Raw genomic sequence first — 19215 nt, 5'->3', positions numbered from 1 at the left:
CTGAAATCTTACCTGAAAGTGGCTGTAAGTATTTTTTTTTTTTTTTGTATCATTTTTGAATGGTTTCCTCTTAGCTCTGTGCTGGGCTGCCTGTGTCCAGGCTCCATCCCAGCCCTGGAAATGTTCCTTCCCTGCAGGAAAACGACTTCTGTCCTCCCCGGGGCTCAGGTGGCACCAGGAGCCCGGGGTTTGTGTGGCTTGTCCCTTTGCTCCTGTGGGATGGAGTGGTTTGGATCCTTCCCGGAGGTTTGGGGACAGAGGGGACTGGCCCTGGGAGAACCAGTCTGGAGTATTTAACCAGCGAGGTCAGCGGGTGCTGCCGGCAGGGGCGGCTCTGTCATTCCCCTTTCCAGCCCTGGGAGTGCCATTTCCGTGCTTTGGCCCAGGAAAGGCAGAGGGATGTGCCTGGGACACCCCAGAGGGACGCGGGGAGGTGGGAACACCCGCCTGAGCTGCTGCAGGTGTTTGGGGGGACCTGAACCCCCGTTTTCAGGAGCAGGGAGGTGTCAAGGGACCCGAGGATGGGCTGGAAGAGGAGCCACAGCTTGGGCTGTTCTTTTCCATTTCAGGTTTGGGATGGAACCAGATGCAACCTCAAACCCTTTGCAGCAGTGGTGGGTTCAGGCCTCCAGCCCCACCCTCAGCCCCACCTCTCCTTCCTTCTGTCTTTCCTGGCTGTCCCTGGGCTCCCAGCCCTCCCCTGCCCTGGGTTTGGAGCCTTTGGGGGCTTTTTGGGGCTGGGAACACCCACGGGAGCCTCTCCCGGGCCCGGCTGCTGCAGGGGACAGGCGGGTGCCTCTCTGGGGCTGTCAGGTTTTAGCCGTGCCCGATTGAACCCTCGGTATTTTTAAACTGGCCTAACGAGCCTCGCAGCCCTGGCCGCTCCCGGAGGAGGGGCCCAGCCCTCTCTGGCTCCTGCCCAGCTCCCGTGGGCCCGGCTCCAGGCGGTGCCATCTGCACGGACCCCAGGTCAGGGCCGGGTGGGAATTGAGAGCTGCCTGGGGCACGGGGTCCCGCGTTCCTGGCGGCACCTGGGTGGGTTTGGAAGGGATTATTTTTTAAAGGAGAGATTCATCTGGAAAGAGCTCGGCAGGACACGGTGGCCTCTGTCACCTGGAGCTGTCAGAGCAGCGCTGGTTCTTCAGGAGAGGGAAATGCTGTGGAAGGAGGATCTGGGACTTGTGGCCTTTGGGGACCTTCTCTGCTTTTTCTCACTCTGGAAGTTTCTACACCCGGCCCCAGCTGAGGCTGGGTTTCACCCGGGGTTGTTCTGCTTTCCCAGCTCTGTGCTCCCTTCCAGCCCCACAGAAGAGCTCTGAGTAACCTTCAACAAAACCAAGGGACTTGGAGCAACCATGTGGCTCCAAAAAGCTCCCTGGTGCATCCACAGGAGGCTGAAAAGGGGGTAAATCCCTTCCTAGAAGTCACAGGGCCACAACCTCCACCTCCGGGAAAAGCGAGAGCTGCCCGAGAGTTTGATGCCAGGAAATCCCTTTTTTTAATCCCCAAGGGAATCTGCCTTGTCCAAATATTCCACTTCAAGAGCAAGTGCCTGGCAGGAGCTCCAAGGAGGGGCTGGGCATTTGGGAAGAGCATCCCAGAGGATCAGGCTGCAGCTGCCAGGGAAAGGTGATTTCGAGGCTGCTCTTACTCACTCTTGGCTTTACCAGAACAGGTTAGAAAATAAAACACTTCCTAATGAGCAATGATTCATCTTGCCTGGAGTTAAAATGAAGGCCCGTGAGGGAATCCAGGGACAGATCCCAGAGCTGCCAAGGGTTTCTCCATCCCTTGGCCTGAGCCCATTCCCTGTGTTCCACCAGCTCTGCTCCAGTGCAGCCTCATCCTGCACACGGAGCCCGAGGGTTCCCTGCTTTGCTCCCCTCCAGCTTTATTACAGAAGGGGTCTGTCCCCTCTGTGCTGTCACTGGGGATTTTTTTCCCGTGCCCGCAGAGCTCACACAAGACCTGGCCCCTCTCCTCCTGCCCAATTTCCATTTTATCCCCCGTTTTCGTCAGTCCCGGCCCAGCCCCTTCCTGCCCCGCTGCCATCGGCCGGGAAGGTGCTGGACACAGCCCCGGGCCCGTTCCCGGAGCAGCAGCGCCTCAGGAAGGAGCTGGGCTGGGGACAGAAGTGCTCGGGGACAGGTCCCCTCTCAGCCCGGAGCTGGGGCCGAATCGTGTGTCTTTGTCCCCGCTGGAGCCTCCTCAGCCGCTGGGCTCAGGCCGGGCTGTGCCCCAGGTCCCCATCCCAACCGGGGGCTGGGGGCTCCCGGGGACCTCCGGGGGCTGCTCCTGGCGCTCCCCGAGGTCTGGCAGCCCAGCACAGGCTACAGCCCGTCCTTCCCCCTCTGCTCCAGTGCCACGTTCGCAGCCCCCCGGGCCGGGGCCGGGGCTGGAGGGGGCCGGGATTGTCCCTGTGGGAGCTCTCGGCCCTCGGCAAGGGAAGAGGGCAGCGGTAAAAATAACCCCTGGGCCAGCTCCAGCCCATTGTGGCTTCCTGCGATTTACAGCCCTTCCCGGGGGGGAGAGGCAGGAACCGGCCGGCTGGGGGCTGACTGTGACCCTTTCACCGCCACCGGAGAAGGTGCCAGCAGGACTTTTCCTCCCCCTTTCCTGCCTGGGCAGGGTCCCGGGGAGGGGGATTGTGGTGGGCTCCCGCTCCCGAGCGGCCTCCAGCACCCCGGGGTGCGTTTGGAAGGAGAAGCTGCCGGAGAGGTCGCGGTTTCCCTGCCTCGTTCCCGAGCCGCCCTGAGAGAGCCGGAGGTAAAAATCTCCGCAGCAGATCCCGAAAGCGCGGCCGGGTTCCCGTCAGGAAGCGGAGGAAGGGGGGAGCTGGCAGAGGTGAGCTGGAGCCGCAGGAGGAGGGGGGTTAATGCTGGGCAGGGGCCGCACGGGAGGGCTCCTGCCGGGGCTGGGCAGGCAGCGGTTAATGGGTGGCTCTTCCTCTTCCTCATCCTCTAAATGAGGCTGCTCCAGGCTCTGGGCTCAGTTTGCCGGGGCAGCCAGAGGGGCAGGAGCTGCGTGAGACTGGAGCATCCCTGCATCCCATCCCTGCATCCCATCCCTGCATCCCTGCGCGGCCTCAGGTGAGCAAGAGCATCCCCCACCTGCGTGGCACGGGTCCTGGCACGGCTCCTGGCACGGCTCCTGGCACGGCTCCTGGCCGGGGAGGGTGAGGGCCCCTCGGCACGGGCAGGCCCAGCCTGGGAACGGGACCCGGTGCTCATCCCTCGGACACACGGCGTGCCTCTGTTTCCCCGTCTGTCCCGCGGGGTGGGTGCGGTGCGGAGCCCGTGGGCTGCCTGTGGCAGAGGGTTCCCGGGCTGTTCGCTGCCCTGAGCTCTGCTCTGCCCCGCCCCGTGTCCCTGCTGTCGCCCAGGGCCGGTTCCGTGCCCTCCGCACACGGAGCAGGGGACACTCTTCCCTCCCAGCGCAGCCCGGCGCTGTGGGGCACGGCTCGGGGACCCCCGGCCGTGGGGCAGCGGGCCAGCTCTCCCCAGCACGGCTTTGTTCTGCCGCTCGGGAAGACAAGGCGGCGGCCGGCCCCGGTATTTTTTCCTGTTGGAAGCGGCCGCTGGGACGCGGGTGAAGCCGGCGGATGCTCGGCGCTTGTCCCTTCCTGCCCGGGGGCTGTTCCTGCCGGGGCTGGCAGGACTCTGCCCGTGCGGCACTGAGGGGACCCTCAGCTCTGCTTCAGCCTCCTCCTCCTCCTCCTCCTCGCCGCCCCCTCGGCGCTGACCCTGACTCTCCTCTCTCCTCCCAGGGCGGGATCCAGGAGCGCAGCGAAGCTTCAGGAGCCTCCCCAGCGGCCGCAGCGGAGCTGCCCGGGGCACAGAGCGATCGGCAGCGGCCGGCCGGGGCCATGGGGCCTTTGGGCAGCCCGGCTCCGGCCGTCTGCGCCTCCAGCGACCCGCGCCTCGTGGCCCCGGGCCGCGGCTCCCCCCTGGGCCGGCTGAACCGCGGCCCCGAGAGCCCGCAGCGCCCGGGGGACACCGGCGGCCGCCGAGCCAGCGCCGTGGAGCGGCTGGAGGCCGACAAGGCCAAGTACGTGAAGTCGCAGCAGGTGATCGGCCGGCGGCAGGAGCCGGCGCTGCGCGGCTCGGCGCGGCTGTCCCCGCACGGCCGCCGCCGGCTGTGTCCGGCCTCGGAGCCGGGCCGGGAGGGTCCGCGCAAGGCGCCGTGCCCGCAGTCCCCCGTGTCCCGCCGCAGCGGCAGCAGGAGACTGCTGAGACCCGACTCCCTCGTCATCTACCGGCAGAAACGGGACTGCCTGGCCGGGGACAAGGAGAACACCAAGGGCTCGGGGCTGGTGCGGCGCCTCTTCCAGGGACCGCTCAGAGACAGACCCGCCGGCCCGCCCCCGGCCAGGGCTCCCCGAGCCCCGCCGAGCCCCGAGAGCCCCGAGAGCCCCGAGAGCCCCGAGAGCCCCATGCTGTGGGCGCCCGCGGGGAAGGAGGAGGCGCGGAGCCCGGGAGGTGACAGCGGGGGGGACAGCGGCGGTGACAGGGGCCGCGTGTCCCCCGTGCCCGGCGCGGAGCAGCCCCGCGGTGTCCCCGGGAAGGAGCCGCTGGCTCTGCGCGTGTCGCTGCCGCTGTCGGAGCAGGAGCGCTTCTTCAACTACTGCGGGCTGGACCGGGCGCTGGTGGAGCTGCTGGGCCGGGAACGCTTCGGGCCGGCGGGCTGGGACAGCTCCTCGGCCCGGGGCCCCGGCTCCTGCGAGTCCGAGCCCGGGCCGGCCTCGGGGGGCAGCGAGGGGGACGCGGGGCCGGGGGACGAGGAGCCGGACACCCGGCTGGCCTCCGCCGTGTCCGTGGTGGAGCGCAACGCCCGCGTCATCAAGTGGCTCTACGGCTGCCAGAGAGCCTGGGCGGCTGCCAGGGAGTCCACGGTGTGAGCGGCGACAGCCCGGCCGCGACCGGGACACCCGAGTGGCTCCCGCGGGCTGGACGTGGCCTCTCGCTGGATGTGGCCCATGGGCTGGTGGCACCCGTGCCTCTGGTGCTGTGGGGATGCTGCAGGCGGGGAGAGCCACCAGGCCCACAGGCTGAGCGTGGTGGGGACACCTGAGGGGCCGGTGAGGGAGGGACACCCCCGGGTGAGTCTCCCCACGGCCTCAGGGATGGCAGGCTGCTGTCCCCCTGCTGTCCCCATCTCCTCCGTTCTCCCTGTCCCCAGCCCGGGGGGTGCGATGGGCCTGCAGCCCCCTCTGACCCCCCTGTGCTGCTCCAGCTGCAGGCTGGGGGTGGGCAGAGCCCGAGCCCCGTGTCGTGGGCAGAGCCCGCCCCAGAGCCCCCTTCCCACAACAGGGGCTGCTGTAAATAAAGCTCTTTGGGATTTTTCTAGCCCGGCGGTGTGTGTGGCTGCGGGGGGATGTCCCAGGGCTGGGGGTGCAGCTCCCCCTGCCCACCCTCGGGGTTGTGCTGCCTCAGGGGCCGAGGGAAAAGGGAAAAGGGGCAGCTCCGGGGTCTCGGTGCAGACGCGACACCCAAACCCGAGGCAGAGCCCTCGGGCACGGGCGGGGCGCTGCCCACAATAATTTCTGGAGAGCCCGGCTGGTGCAGCCTCTTCTAATTGCCCTTGGGGGCGTTTTTATTGCGGATTTCGGCCAGTTTGCCGGCCAGGAAGCCCCAGTGGAAGGCCCCTTCCTCTGGCTCCCGCAGGTCGCTGCCGTCGTCACCCGGCGGCTCCCCGGGGCTCTCATCCGGCTCCGGGGAGGACGCGCCCTTCTCCGGCCCCGCCGCCTGCTGCCACTTGGTAGCAAAGAGATCCCAAAATCCAGGTGCCTTCTCGGCCTGGGGCGGCTCGGGCGGCTCTGCGGCCAGAGGGCTGCGGAGAGAGCGGGGACAGGGATATCGGTGCAGGGAGCTGCTCCCCAAGGCCCCCCAGGCCCGCTCCATGGCGGCCACCCCCGGGGAGGGGGATGCAGGGGATGGGGTGGCCTCGGCAGTTCCCAGGGCTTGGATCGGGGTTCTGGGGTCCCCCTCACAGCGATCTGTAACTTACTGGTCCGGGCAGGGCTCCGGGCTGAGCAGCTGGTGCTCGTCCTCGCGGGTGAAGAGCGATGAGAGCGTCCGCCAGCCGCGGGCCCCCACCCCCTGCACCTGGGGGACAGCGCGGGGGTCAGCGGGCACCTCCGGCTCCCAGTGACCGGCCCCGCTGTCCCCAGCCCGCTCCTCACCTTCCTGGCCAGCTGGGACACGGGGCTGGCTCCCTCCTCCAGCAGCGCGGGCGGCTCGGCCGTCTCCATCAGCTCGGGGGAGTCTCCCTGCAACGAAGCCCCCGGTGAGGACAGGGCCGCAGGGAGGTTGGTCACCCCATTTTGGGGACCCCTCACCCTACCTCGTCCTGCAGGGCCCCGTCCGGCCGCGGCCCCCCCAGGGTCTGCAGCACTTTGGCCTTGTAGAGCCGCCAGAAGCCCTGGGCCATGGCGAGGGGCTCAGCGGGGCCGGAGCCGGCGGGAGCCGCGGGCAGCGGGGCGGGCAGAACGGGCGACCCGGCGATCCGGTGGCTTCATTAAAGTTTCAGCGGCCGCTTGCACCGCACAAAAGGAATCTGAGCCCGGGCCGAGCCGGGGGCAGCGCGGGGGCGGCTCCTCTGGTCACCCCCAAAACCGATCCCCACCCCCCCGGCCCAGCCCCCCGGTGCCCCTCGCCCACTCGAGACCCCCAGGGCCGGGACAGCCCCCTCACGGTGCAGAGAGGCGCTGGGGGTCCGCGCTCCCCCCGCCGCGTGGCCCCATCCATAATTAATCACGGGCGAAACACGATCAGCGCCGGGACACGGGCGCTGAGCCCCGCCCGGCTCATCACAGCGGTGACCGGGGCAGCGCGGGGAACACGGGGACACGGGGGGACACACGGCGACAACGCGGGGACGTGGCACCGGCTGCTGGGGGGGGCGAAGGGCCGCGGGGACCGTCCCGGGACCGGGGACACCGGGGGGGCGTGGCCTGATGGAATATGGGCGTGGCGTACACTGATGGGCGTGGCCATAACACCGCCCCGGCGGTCTGTGGGCGGGGCGTGCGGCTGTGTGGGCGGGGCGTGCGGCTGTGTGGGCGGGGCCGGAGCCCCGGCGCCTGCGCAGTGCGGCGCGGCGTGCGGCCGCCATGTCCCCGCGGAGCGGCCGCCGCACCGGAGCGCACCGGGCGCATTCGCTCGCCCGGCAGCTGAAGACGAAGCGGCGCCGGCGCGACCTGGACGAGATCCACACGGACCTGAAGCCCGAGAACGCCGCGCGGCTGCTGCGGCAGGAGATCGACCCCGACCTGCCGGGCTGCGCCCAGTTCTACTGCCTGCACTGCGCGTGCGTGCGGCGGGGGATCCCGGGGGGTACCGGGGGGGTACAGGGGGGTACAGGGGGGTACAGGGGGGATACCGGGGGGATACCGGGGGTACAGGGGGGATCCCGGGGGGTACAGGGGGGATATCGGGGGGTACAGGGGGGATACCGGGGGGATACCGGGGGGTACAGGGGGGATACCGGCGGGCCCCAACCTCGGGATGGGCTTGTCCTAGTCCTGGGGGTCCCTGGTGCCCGGGGAGGTGGGATCTGGTCCTGTTCCTGGCCGCTGGGATGGGCTCCTGAGCCGGGGGTCGGGGGCTCTGGGACAGAGGGATGCTCCGGGCTCGGGGGTCCCTGGCTCCTGGCGAGAGGCTCTAACCCCTGCGGGAGCATCCTGTCCTGGTCTCAGGGTGACCCCTGGCCAGTGCAGGGTTGTGGTGGGACCCTGGCCCCTCGGTAGGATCATCCCCAGCCCTCCTTCAGTCTCGGGGTCCCCCTGACCTCCATCCTTTCATACCCCAGGCGCTACTTCGTGGACCTGAACAGCATGAAGGAGCACTTCAAATCCAAGGTGCACAAGAAGAGGTAAGAGTTGGCAGCCCCCCAAATTGCCCGGGGTGGCAGGGGCAGTCCTGGGCAGGTCCTGCTCGCAGGAGCAGCTGGAACCTTCACCACCTCTGTGCCCCTCAGGCTGAAGCAGCTGCGTGAGGCTCCGTACACACAGGAGGAGGCTGAACGTGCCGCCGGGATGGGCTCCTACATCCCCCCGAAGAAGGTGGAGGTGCAGACCCAGCCCCTCGAGGAGGTCACTGAGATGGAGGCATCCAGCTGAACGCAGGGACAGGAGACTGAGAGGCTGAGTGGCTCTGTAAGGACGTCTTTGTCCTCAGCTTTGTGAGAAAACACGTCTGAGCACTGCCAGCCAAAACCACCCTGCTCCTCCCACAGCCCCCCTGGCCAGGGCAATAACCAGGAGAAGAAGCCAGCAAGACCTTGGGTGCCCTCACCGAGTGTCCTTCTTGTTCAAAAAGGGACAAATTGCTTGTTCTCCGAGTGCTGGTGGGACTGCACACTTGTCTGTCTGCTTTCAGAGCAGTTTCTGCTCTATCCTTGGGTCAGAGGTTATTCCAGTGCTGCACCCATTAAAGTATGTCAACTAACAGTGTGGCAGCATTGACTGTGAAGGTGACAACCCTTCCCAAGGGGCGGGGGGACACCTCAGTGTTGTGCCCTTCCCCATTACCCAAAGCTGTCCAGGAGCCTCATGGTGGAGCTCTCGCCTGGCAGGGTGGCAGAAGCCCCTCTGCCCTCCTGGCAGGGAGTTCCTAGGCAGCCTTTTTTCGGGGAACATGAGCTTGAGTGACCTCTTCATCAAACACTTGGGTTTGCAGCGAGCAGCTGCTTTGGCTCTTGAGAGGGAAGTGCTGGTGTCCCCTTGGTGAGGACACTTTGAGGCTCCTGTCCCCAAAAACTCAACTCCTGCAAGCGATTCCATGCTCCTGGGAGGGCTGGGGATGCACGGAGTGATCATCCTCCCTGCCTGGTGTCTGCCACGGCTGCTGCTGGTGCCCCTTAGGGGACACTGTGTGACAATGCCACCAAATTCCTTCGGAGCGGGTGTCCCCGATTCATCCCTCCTGCCAAGCTGGGGACTGGCAATGTGCTGGGGACGCAAGGAGAGCAGTGACACAGCTGTGCTGGGTAGGGAAGGGTTTATTTCCACGCAGCCTGCCCGGATGTGTCCCCCCGGGCCCAGGGAGGGAGAGCCGCGGCTCTGCGGGGACAGGGAGTGCTGCGGCCGCCATCCCAGCGCCATCCCAGCGGGATGTGCCTGCCCAGGGGACACGTCACGGCCCCGTGTCCCCCCTGCCCGTTACCTAATGGCCGCGCCGCTGGCCTCATTCCTGCGGGCTGCAGCCTCGGCACGTTCCCGTGGGGACAGCGGGGCTCTGCGGCCACCAGCGGGGACACCCCAGGCCCCTCTGCCTCCGGGGGGGATGGAGATGGGCGCCGCTCCCAGCTCTGCCGTCCCTCTGGCTGTCTGTCTGTCCGTCCAGCCTCTGCTCCGGCGGCGGGGTCCCGATGTCCCCCCGCGGCTCAGCCGGCAGCTCTGCAGCTGGAAGCGACTCTCCGTTCCCCATCCCGGCTGCCCAAAGCGGGGACAGGCGGGGACAGACGCGTGTCCCCCGTCCCCGGCGCATCCCTGGCGCGCTGGGAAGGGCTGGATGTGGCGCAGGTCAGAGGGAAAGTGGCCGCAGCCGCAGCTCCGCTCGGGGAGAGGCCGGGGGGTAAAGGGTGACCCCAACACCTCCCCGGGACTGTCCCCACGGCCCCTCCTCACGGCTCCGGGGGGCCCTTGGCGGGGTCAGCCATCCTGCGGGCGCTGTACAGGGACAGGCAGAGTCCGGCGGCCGCCAGCAGCAGGGCCAGGGGGGTCAGCAGCCGGCCCCCCGGCTCAGCGCCACGTCCCGCGGCCAGCTGCATCTGTGGGGACACAGAGAGCAGAGGGGAGCATTGGAATACCCCAAACCCCACGGGCACAGGGGGCTGGGCCCGTGCCTTCAGTGTGCCCATCACACCGGGTGGTGTCAAGGCAATGGGGGCCGCTCTGTGCCCCTCTGGGCATCTCGGGGGGTGGGTTTAGGATGGCCCGTGCAGCATTTGCGGGCCCCCATCGGCAGCATCGTGGCTGCTAACGTGGGGCTGGGATACAGGCGGGAAGAGCTCCCGCGGCCAGCAGCGGTGGGCAGCGTGGGCACACCTCGGGGCTCCCCGTGGGCACACCCCGGGGCTCCCCGTGGGCACACCCCGGGGCTCCCCGTGGGCTCCCCGTGGGCTCCCCAGCCCTGCTGGGCCCTTACCTGCAGCAGACGGAAATAGCCCGGGGTCAGGCGGCGGGGCCGGATGATCATGTCGTGCCGGGGGGCAGCGCGATGGGGCCCGGAGGGGCGGCAGCAGCGGGGCTGGGACCCCCCGATCCCCGAGCACGGCGCGGGGCTCCGTGTCCGTGGGCCGCCCCGCGGTCCCCGGGCAGGGCGCAGCGCAGGGCGGCGCGGAGCAGCAGCTGTCAGCCGCGATCAGCGCCCGCTGCTCCCCGGAGCGGACACGGCGGGCGGGGGGGCCCGGCCCGGCCCAGCGTGGGTTTGGGGGGGCCGAAGGGCCGGGCTCAGCTGTGGGTGAACCCCTCTGCAGAGCCGCACGGGGCTGCCTCGGTTTCCCCACCTGCGAAGGGGTGTGAGTTATGCTTTGGGCGGGGGGTGACACCCCGAAAACTCCAGGGCTGAGCAAGGGCATCCCTCAGGTTCTTCTGGGGGTCTGTGTGGCCTAACTCTGCCCCCACGGGGAACCTGGGGGTCTCGCACTGGTGTCACAAGCGCTGCCGGGCCTCAGCCCGCGCTGCGTACACCGGCTGTCATTTCCCGGGCCTTCCAGCGGCCGTGTGTCACCGTCCGGGCCGTGACTCACCGGGGCCTCGCCCCACGGGCCGCTCGGGGGCCGTCCCGGGCGGCCGCGGCGCTGAGCGGCACCCGGCAGCGCCAATGGGGCGGCGGCTGCGGGCACAGGTGGGGCCGCGCCCGGCGCAGGTGAGAGCCGCGCCCGCCGCCATGGAGCCGCCGCGCTCCTGGGGCCCCGCGCAGGCGGCCGCCTGCTCCGAGGTGAGACCCCGGCTGTCCTCGGCCTCGGGGGTGGGGTGTCCCCAGCTTGGGGACGTGTGGCTGGGGGTGGCAGTAGTTCCCGTGCCTCATCTCCTTCCTGGGAGGGGCGTTCCCTGGATGGCGGGGTGGAAGGGGTCCGGCCGTTCCCACCGCTTCGGCTGAGGCCGGGTGAACTCGTTGCATGGAGAGGACGCTGCCGTCAGCCAGGGGACAGCCCTGGGGTCACCCGGCCAGCGGGGACACTGGCAGGGGGGACTGATCTGTGCAGGGCTGGACGCGGCGGTGCAGGAGTACCCCTTCGAGGCCTGGGGGCTGTCGGGGCCTGAGCTGCTGGGGCTGGACGCGGGGCTCCTGGAGGCACTGGGCGTGTGGCCCTTGGGACACCAGGAGCTGCTGCTGGAGGCCACCGAGCAGCTCCGTAAGCTGGTGAGTGCCGGGGGCTGCGGGTCCCAGGGAGGAGCAGGGGAACATGGGGGCTCCTGGGCTGAAGCAGGAGGATGTGGGATCGCCCTGCGCTGGGTGGAAGGGGGCAGATGGGGTCACCTTGCACTGTGGGGACACAAGGGTACCCTGGACTCCGTGGAGAGAGGTTCTGAGGAGACCCTGAGCTGGACAGAGGGAAAGACATGGGGGCACCGTGGGCTGGGTGAAGGTGTGGAGGAGACCACCCCGGAGACCACCGTGCCCGGCCATGCCCTGTCCCCCCAGGACACAGGGCTGGCGAGCACCAGCCTGCGGACACTGACGGAGAGGCTGCAGGAGCTGGCACAGGGCATCCAGAGCCTGGTGCAGGAGGGGCTGTCAGCAGGGGATGCCCCTCAGCCGCCTTCCCTCACCCTCCTGGCCCGAGTCATCGACCTGGTTGGAGCTGCCAAAGAACTCTTCTCCTGGCTCAACAGGTCTGGGGCAGGTGAGGGCACCCCTGGGTGCTGGGTGCTCCCCACTCCGGGGGCTCAACTCTGTCTTCCTCCCAGGTATCTCTTCTCCACCCTCAACGACTTTTCGGCCAGCCGGGACATCATCCTGCTCTGTGCCCAGCTGGCAGAGACGCTGCAGGCGGTGAGTGCCCAGGGCTGGCTGGGGCAAAGCTGTGCTGAGGGGAGGTGGGGTGCAGGGGGCACCCCACAGGGCTGGGTGCAGCCGTCCCACCAGAATCATCCCCACATCTTGTCCCCTCAGGAGCTCCCTGCGGCCGAGAGGAGCAGTGGGATCCTGCAGATTGTGAGTGGGGGGTGAGGAGGGGCTGGCAGGCCTGGGGGGGCTGTCAGGGCTCCCCTCACGCCCCGCTGTCACCCGCAGTGCCAGCACATCGTGGGCATCTGCCAGAGCATCGTGGGCTGCAGCCCCCCGGCGCTGCTGGACCGCAGGGCTGTGCTGCAGCGGGTGGGGCTGGCGCTGTCCCCCAGCCCGCAGGGCAGCCCCCCAACGTCCCCCAGCACCCCAATGCTGCCCCTCGGCCTGTGGCAGAGCCCCCCAACATCCTCAGACACACCAACGCTGCCCCCCAGCCAATGGAGCAGCCCCCCAGGATCCCCTGACACCCCAACACCGCCCTCCGATCTTCCGGGGAGCCCCCAGCTGCTCCTCTCTGCTCGACTGGTGAGTGCCCTCTGCCCCTCTGCCCAGTGCCCCCTCTCCCTCGGGACCCCCAGCCCCCTGCTCAAAGCCCCATCTTGGCCCCCCCAGGGCTTTGAGATCACCTCCACCAGCTCCTGCCTGCACTTTGTGTCTGCGGCCACCTCAGAGGTGAGTGAGGGGCTCCCTGTCACCCCCTTTTTTGCCCTGTGGGGAACACCCCTCATCCATGGGAACCTCTCAGGGCCCTAATGTGCCCTCCCCTGACCCAGAGCAGGGGATGATGCCTGTGGCTGAGCCTGTGCAGTTCATCCCATGAGTGAGCACAGCCTGGGCGTGGGGGAGCCCCCTCTGCGCCCCAGTCCCAGCAGCAGCTCGCTCTGGCAGGTGCTGTGCAAAGTCAGGTTAATGGTTAACCCCCCTGGTTCTTCCTGTCCAGCAGAGATCTTGAGTGGGATTAGCTTGGGAGGAAGGGAGGGAAGGAGGGAGAGAAGCCAGGACTGGGCACCCCACTGTCCCCCATCTCTGCCCAGGCCCTGGCTGCCCACGGGGGCCACATCCTGCCCGGGGACGAGATCGTGCAGGTCAACGAGCAGGTCGTGGTGAGTCAGGGGCACGGGGGCTCGAGGGTGCTGCTGGATTTGGCAGGGAGGACCTGGACAGGGAGCTGCAGGGCTGGGAGGGCTCGGGGAGCACTGGGGCTGAGGTGGAGGGATGCAGGAGTTGTGAGCAGCAAAAAGCAGGAGCCATGGCTGGGAGAGGTCTGGCGGACACAGAAGGCATTGCCAGGAGGATTTGGGATCTGTGGCTGGGGTGGGTTTGGGGGATGAAGCACCCACGGGGCCGGGGCAGTGGCTCACCCAGGATTTGCAGGTGGGTTGGACACCTGTCAACCTGGCGAGGAAGCTGCTGGAGAAGGGGAACAGGGTGACTTTGGTGCTGAAGAAGATCCCTCTGGACCTGCCCAGCTCACCCCCCTCTCCCAGGCAGCAGGTGAGTGACCCCAGGGGTCCCAGTCCAAGCCCCAGTGCTGCACTGGGCTGTGCTGGGAACCAGGCAGAGATGCTCAGAGCTGGGCGTCTCCCATCCCGCTGGAGATTCCTAAAGCTCTGGGGTCCATGGTGGGATGGGGCTGGCACTGACACTCCATCCACAGCCCCCAGGAGCATTTTTGGATGCTGCAGATTCCCCTGGCACCAGGAGCGGTGAGAGCCCAGGCAGCCCCGTGTCCTTGACCTCCAGGTGAGCCCCACCCCAACACCCCAGTCTGGCCAGAAAGGAGATGTTTGGGGGCATCCAGGGCCCTTTCCCAGCCCTTTTTTAGGGGGAGAGGTGCCAGCAGTGCAGCAGCTGCCTGTGAGCAACCCGGGAAGCTGCCAGGAGTCTTAAGGAATGAAAGAAAGGGGGGGTTTGTAATTCATTCACTTGGTAACGTTTTAGTGGGGTTGGAACTATATTTAGACATGACCCTTCTCCCATCCCGGAATGGAAAGGCGTGCGGAGAGCCAGCGGCAGCGCGGGCAGGAGCCGAGCTGCTGGAACTGAGCTGGGGCTCTGCCACCACGTCCCCTCAGCCCCAGTCCCGGGGCAGGGAGCGCCGTGGGTGCTCAGGGGTTGATCAGGGGGCCGGCAGTGCTCGGGGAGGTTTGGGGCTCAGGAGATCCCGGTTTCCTCCCAGCGCTGCGGCCGACTTGGACTCGGGACCAGACTCTGCCCCGGATCCCGTCAGTGACGAGGAGCAGGAAGAGGGCGAGCGGGAGCTGAGGCTGCCCGGGCCAGCAGTGGAGGAGCTGCCCAGACTGTCTGGACAGGGTAGGATGGGAGCAGGGGGTGGCTGGGGACGGAGCAGTTCCCCCCAGAGTACGAGGCTGCAGCCCCGCTCGCTGTTCACAGGTGCTGCAGAGGAGGTGTGGGACAGTGGCAGCCCCCTGGACACCCCCCTGGACACCCCCCCGAGCCCCCCTGCTGCCACTGAGCCCTGTGGCACAGAGCTGAGCCCCGGGACAGCCCCCAGCACGGGGGCAGAGGGAACAGAGCCCAGCCAGCTCCCCGGGGAGGTGAGAGCCGGGGGGCCGTGCTGGGGAGGTGTCAGAGGCTCCCCTCTGAGCCCCCCTGTGGGTGTGTGAATTGGGGGTCCCTCTGGGGGTCCCTAAGGGCTGCGGTGCTGCTGGGGAGGCTCAGCAAACACTGCCCTGCCCTCGCTCCCTGCGCGGTCACTAAAATCTGTCTGTCCCCCAGGGCAGCCCCCGCACGGGACGCAGACCCAAAGGTGAGAGCAGAGCCCTGCCAGGTTGGGGGCTGTCCCGGGGGGGCTCTGCTCCCCCTGCCCTCCCCTGACACCCCCAGGGCTGTGCTGCAGGGGTGGCGACCAGGCTGAGCCGCCGGCGGGTCTCGTGCCGGGACCTGGGCCGGGTGGACTGCGATGGCTGGCTCCTCAAGAAGAAGGACCACGTGGCCTTCATGGCCCAGAAGTGGAAACGGTGCTGGTTTGTGCTCAAGGGCCACACGCTCTACTGGTACAACCACCCCAACGTGAGTGGGGGCGCTGGGTGTCCCTGGGCAGCTGGGATTTCCTGGGGTGGTGCCGGACACGGCTGTCCCTGACCCCGCAGGACGAGAGGGCTGCAGGACTCATCAACGTGGCCACCTACAACCTGGAGAGCACCAGGGAGCAGAAGAAGAAATAGTGAGTGGGGCCTGTCTCACTCTCACCCCCAGCTGGTGGTGGGAGAGGGGAGGGGATGCTGTCCCAAGGATGAGTCCTGCTGCCGTGCAGGGAACCACGTGCATGTCCCTGTGGGGCTGCTGAGGTCCCCACAGGGCTGGACCTTGCAATACTGTGCCCACACTCTGAGCAAGGCCTGCACTGTGTTACTGGTGTTATCTGGGGTGAGGCCGAGCACTGGAGCTGGGTTGGGATGGGGTGCAGCAGTGCTGGGGAGGCTGTTGGGGGCTTGGGGCTGGCCCTGTGTCACCACAGCAGCACAGGCAGCGCCCCACTTGTCCTCAGCGTGTTCCAGCTGTGCCACCAGACATACAAGCCCTTTGTCTTTGCTGCTGAAACCCTGGCTGACCTGAGCATGTGAGTAACAGAGGCAATGGTCAGCACCAGCCCCACCACCCTGGGCTGGCCAGGACCCTCCTCCCCCTGTCTGTCTGTCCTTCCCCTCCCCAGGTGGGTCAGTCACCTGGTAACAGCCAAAACAAAGTACACGCTGGCCCAGCAGGCAGTCCCAGACAAGGAAGAAGGTAATGAGGCCACCCTGGGGTGGGAGGGGTCCCTGGGGTGGGAGGGGTCCCCGTGGGACAGCGGTGCCTGGTGCCACAGCCCTGGCATGGGACTGCCGGGAGCTTGGCCCATGGTTTGGGGGAATGTGGCAAACGCTCCCTGAGGGGCGCCTGGGATGATTCTCAGCCCTGGGAGGGAATTTCTGTCTTCTCCCATGGCCTCCAGACTGCTACAGTGAGACAGAAGCCGAGGACCCCGATGATGAGGCCCCCAGGCACGGATCTGACTCGGTGAGTGGCCCTGGGGGACACCCTGGGACAGAGGGACAGGGTTCCTTGTCTCACCTGCTGTCCCATCTCTCCCTCAGCCAAGGAAGAGGCTGCAGAGCAGCGCAGAGAAGGCACAGCTCTCCCCAGCCAGCAGTGCAGCCAGCAGCCCCCAGGGCAGCCCCCGGCCCTGCTCCCCCATGGGTAAGTGCTGGGGGGGACATCTGGCCCCCTGTCACCTTGTGTCCCTCCCTTTTGCCTGTGGCTGTGCCAGGGGGTAGCTCCAGTTGGGGTGTGTTTGAGTGGGATGAAGGGAGCCTACAGGAAAGATGGAGAGGGATTTTTTTAATGAGGGCACAGAGTGACAGGGGAAGGGGGAATGGAGTTAAACTAAAAAGAGTGGGTTTAGATTGGACATTAGAGGGTCGGTGTTCCCTGTGTGAGACCCTGGCACAGAGTGGCCAGAGAAGCTGTCCCTGGATCCCTGGAAGTGTCCAAGGTGAGGTTGGACAGGGCTTGGAGCAACCTGGGACATACTAGAAGGTGTACTCTGCCCATGGCAGGAGTGAAAGAAGATGATCTTTAAGGTCCCTCCCAACCCCAGCCACTCCATGATCCCACACCTCCGGGGCCGGGGGGAGCCCTGTGGGGTCTGGGGGCTGCCCTCCTGCTCCAGTGCCCCCTTCTCCTTGCCCAGACCCCGCCGGGGAGGATCTGGAGAGCCTGATGCGGTGCCTGAGGCAGGGCGGGGTGTCCCTGATGGGGCAGCGGCGCTTCCTGACGCAGGAGCAGTGCCGAAAGTCCTTCCTGCGGCGCAACAAGAACCCGCACATCAACGAGAGGGTGCACGCCGTGCGGGCCCTGCAGAGCACGCTCAAGGTGGGAGCCCGCGGCCTCCAGAACCCTCCCAGCGCCCCCTGCCCGTGCGGTGTCCCCACAAAACGTGCATTGCTCCGGGCAGGCCAAGCTGGTGGAGCTGCAGGCGCTGGAGCAGCTGCTGGGAGACGCGGCGCTCACCTCGGACACGTTCAGGCGCTGGAAGGAGGAGCACCAGGAGCTGTACCAGGAGCTGCGGGAGGGCTGGGCAGGGCGGCAGGGCCAGGGCCACGAGCAGGGCGACGCTGGACACCAGCACAGCCCTCACGAAGGGGCAGCTGAGCCCTGACACGCTGCCGGGACCTGGCGTGGGTCGGTGCCCACAAGATTTGGGAGTACGGTGGGTGCTCTGTGCTGGAGGAGCTGGGATGCATTTGGGAAAGCTCAGCCCCCAGAGGGGGAACTGGCTTCTGTGACAGTCTTAATTGTTCCCAGTTCGCCTTGCCTCGGCTGCAGGGTGGCAAGGGGGGGATTTTGCCGGGGGATGTGTCCCCACTGTGGTGCTGTCAGCCGGCCCGGCCACGGGCTCTTCCGCTGTAAATAAATGTGTTGATAGAGCCTGATCGTACCGTGGTTTTTCTTGGCGCTGAAATAAATCATCAAACCGTGGAATTGTTTAGGTTGCAAGAAACCTCCAAATCATCGAGTCCAGCTGTAAACCCACTAAACCGCGTCCCCAAGTGCCACATCCACATGTTTTTGAACACTCCCAGGGATGGTGACTCAACCACTGCGCCGGGCAGCCTGTGCCAGTGCCTAACCATCTTTTTTCCATGAATAAATTCCTCCTGACGTCCAACCTCACCCTCCCGTGGTGCAACTTGAGGCCGTTTCCTCTTGTCTTGTTGTTCCTGCTGCCGGGGAGTTGCGGACACAGAGACGATCTCCCCGGTGTCCCTTTTCTCCAGGCTGAGCGGCCCCGGCTCCCTCAGCGCCCGGCCTACGGGTGCCGCCCGCGGTCATTCCTCCCCCGCCAGCGCCCGCCGCTCCCCGCACGGCGCGGAGGGGGCGGGGACAGCGTTCAGGTGAGCCAATGAGCCGCGGATGGGGGCGGGACCGAAGTATTCGAAAGCCAATGAGCCACGGATGGGGGCGTGACCGAAGTATTCGAAAGCCAATGAGCCACGGACGGGGGCGTGACCGAGGTATTCGATTGGCTGAAATGCCGTGCAGCCACGCCCCTCCCGCCGGCGGAGGTAACGGTCGCGGCGCGCGGGGGTGGCGGGAGAGGCGCGGCGGCGGCGGCAGGTGAGGGGCAGAGCCCGACCCCGGCCCCAACCCGCACCCACCGGGCACCGGCACCGCCGCCACCGCCCCGGCATCCCCACCGGGCACCGGCAGAGCTACTGCCGCCCCGGCACCGCGCCCCGGACCCTCCAGCCCTGCGGGGAGCGGTCTCTGAGCTCCTCACGGCCTTCCTCCCCTCAGGGCTGGGCTCCCGCTCCTCCTCAGGGACCGGGCCCACAGGAGCGGCTCCTCCTCCTCCGCCGGCTTTGGATCGGGTGCTGATGGACGCAGCCCTCAGGGACTGTCCCCTCACCCTACCCTCAGAGACCGGGACCTCCAGCCCGTCTGAAATTTACCTAAAATTAGGCATATCTTCCTAAATTAATGATGCTTAAATTAACCGTAATAAGTACTACATTTATGTAGAAGTGCTTCGTTTCTTTGCTGAGTAAAATGCTGTTTCTGGTTCATTATCCTGTTGTATTCCCAGTGTTTCTCCTAGGTTGTAACATCTGTGTATATGAATGTTTTCTAGGAATTAATGTCTTCTCTGAGCTCTTTGAGTCAGCTTAACCAAAATCTGTAACAGCTGCTCATTAAGGACTGAATATGGGTTTGGAGAGGCCTTGAATTTCCCCTGGGGAGATGTAAATTGCACTTGTATTATCAGAGACAGGAAAATCACTGTCTGAAGCACTCAGAGAAATGGATGAATTAACCCAAAACTCTGAGCAGATTAAAAAAATGCTATTTATGGCACAGCAACGCTGCTTTTTGAAGGACTTTTTTTCCTCATGTAGTTGCTGAGTGACCTCTACAGAGGGCAGAAATGATCTGGTTGAGAGTTAAGACTTTTAAAGAGGAATTTTCAGTCTCTGTAGACACAGAATCAGTGTGCAGGTACAGCAGTGACAGGTACTCCATAAATACCTGCCTTGGACATACCAGGAGCTGCTGAATACCTGGAGAATGGTGCAAACAGGAATTCTCCTTTCTCAGGCATAAAGAAAACCTACAAAGGGTTTTTTTTTAAAAGTGTTGTTGCAGGGGGGAAATGGGTATTATTGGGAGAAGCTATTTAAATACTAAATTAAATTAG

At 66.3% G+C, this 19215-nt stretch overlaps 5 protein-coding genes across 6 annotated transcripts; 4 read left to right on the top strand and 1 right to left on the bottom strand.

The window, feature by feature from the left end:
- Window positions 1–3769: 3769 nt before the first annotated feature.
- FAM110D (family with sequence similarity 110 member D) lies at window positions 3770–5342 on the top strand. The gene has a single exon (XM_066335301.1). It carries the CDS (start codon window positions 3866–3868, stop codon window positions 4895–4897), a length of 1032 nt encoding a protein of 343 aa, XP_066191398.1. The 5' UTR covers window positions 3770–3865; the 3' UTR covers window positions 4898–5342.
- Window positions 5343–5559: 217 nt separating this feature from the next.
- Window positions 5560–6450, bottom strand: C24H1orf232 (chromosome 24 C1orf232 homolog). The gene is made up of 4 exons (XM_066335302.1): window positions 6343–6450; window positions 6182–6268; window positions 6007–6104; window positions 5560–5829 (listed from the first exon to the last, which is right to left on the bottom strand). The coding sequence occupies exons 1-4, from the start codon at window positions 6427–6429 to the stop codon at window positions 5571–5573; spliced, it is 531 nt and encodes a 176-aa protein (XP_066191399.1). The 5' UTR covers window positions 6430–6450; the 3' UTR covers window positions 5560–5570.
- A 622-nt stretch (window positions 6451–7072) lies between these two features.
- On the top strand, window positions 7073–8449 carry ZNF593 (zinc finger protein 593). Its single transcript, XM_066335077.1, has 3 exons — window positions 7073–7308; window positions 7810–7872; window positions 7978–8449. Exons 1-3 carry the CDS (start codon window positions 7112–7114, stop codon window positions 8117–8119), a joined length of 402 nt encoding a protein of 133 aa, XP_066191174.1. The 5' UTR covers window positions 7073–7111; the 3' UTR covers window positions 8120–8449.
- Window positions 8450–10826: 2377 nt separating this feature from the next.
- LOC136371396 (connector enhancer of kinase suppressor of ras 1-like) lies at window positions 10827–12179 on the top strand. Its single transcript, XM_066335489.1, has 5 exons — window positions 10827–10943; window positions 11178–11369; window positions 11652–11842; window positions 11918–12002; window positions 12123–12179. Exons 1-5 carry the CDS (start codon window positions 10827–10829, stop codon window positions 12177–12179), a joined length of 642 nt encoding a protein of 213 aa, XP_066191586.1.
- A 125-nt stretch (window positions 12180–12304) lies between these two features.
- LOC136371181 (connector enhancer of kinase suppressor of ras 1-like) lies at window positions 12305–17224 on the top strand. Of its 2 annotated transcripts, XM_066335090.1 has the most exons (16): window positions 12305–12542; window positions 12630–12689; window positions 13052–13120; window positions 13392–13511; window positions 13675–13760; window positions 14197–14330; window positions 14412–14575; window positions 14757–14787; window positions 14878–15050; window positions 15131–15204; window positions 15529–15600; window positions 15694–15767; window positions 15973–16037; window positions 16115–16217; window positions 16711–16892; window positions 16975–17224. In XM_066335090.1, exons 1-16 carry the CDS (start codon window positions 12387–12389, stop codon window positions 17176–17178), a joined length of 1767 nt encoding a protein of 588 aa, XP_066191187.1. In that variant the 5' UTR covers window positions 12305–12386; the 3' UTR covers window positions 17179–17224. The 2 variants fall into 2 exon arrangements, with proteins under 2 accessions (XP_066191187.1, XP_066191186.1); XM_066335089.1 differs by having other exon boundaries at window positions 14197–14575.
- The last annotated feature ends 1991 nt before the right edge of the window (window positions 17225–19215 follow it).

The sequence above is a fragment of the Sylvia atricapilla genome, chromosome 24 (assembly GCF_009819655.1).
Source record: "Sylvia atricapilla isolate bSylAtr1 chromosome 24, bSylAtr1.pri, whole genome shotgun sequence".
Classification (NCBI taxonomy): Eukaryota; Metazoa; Chordata; class Aves; order Passeriformes; family Sylviidae; genus Sylvia; species Sylvia atricapilla.
Note: the sequence above shows the minus strand (reverse complement) of the source record. Positions and strands in the feature narration are given on the sequence as shown.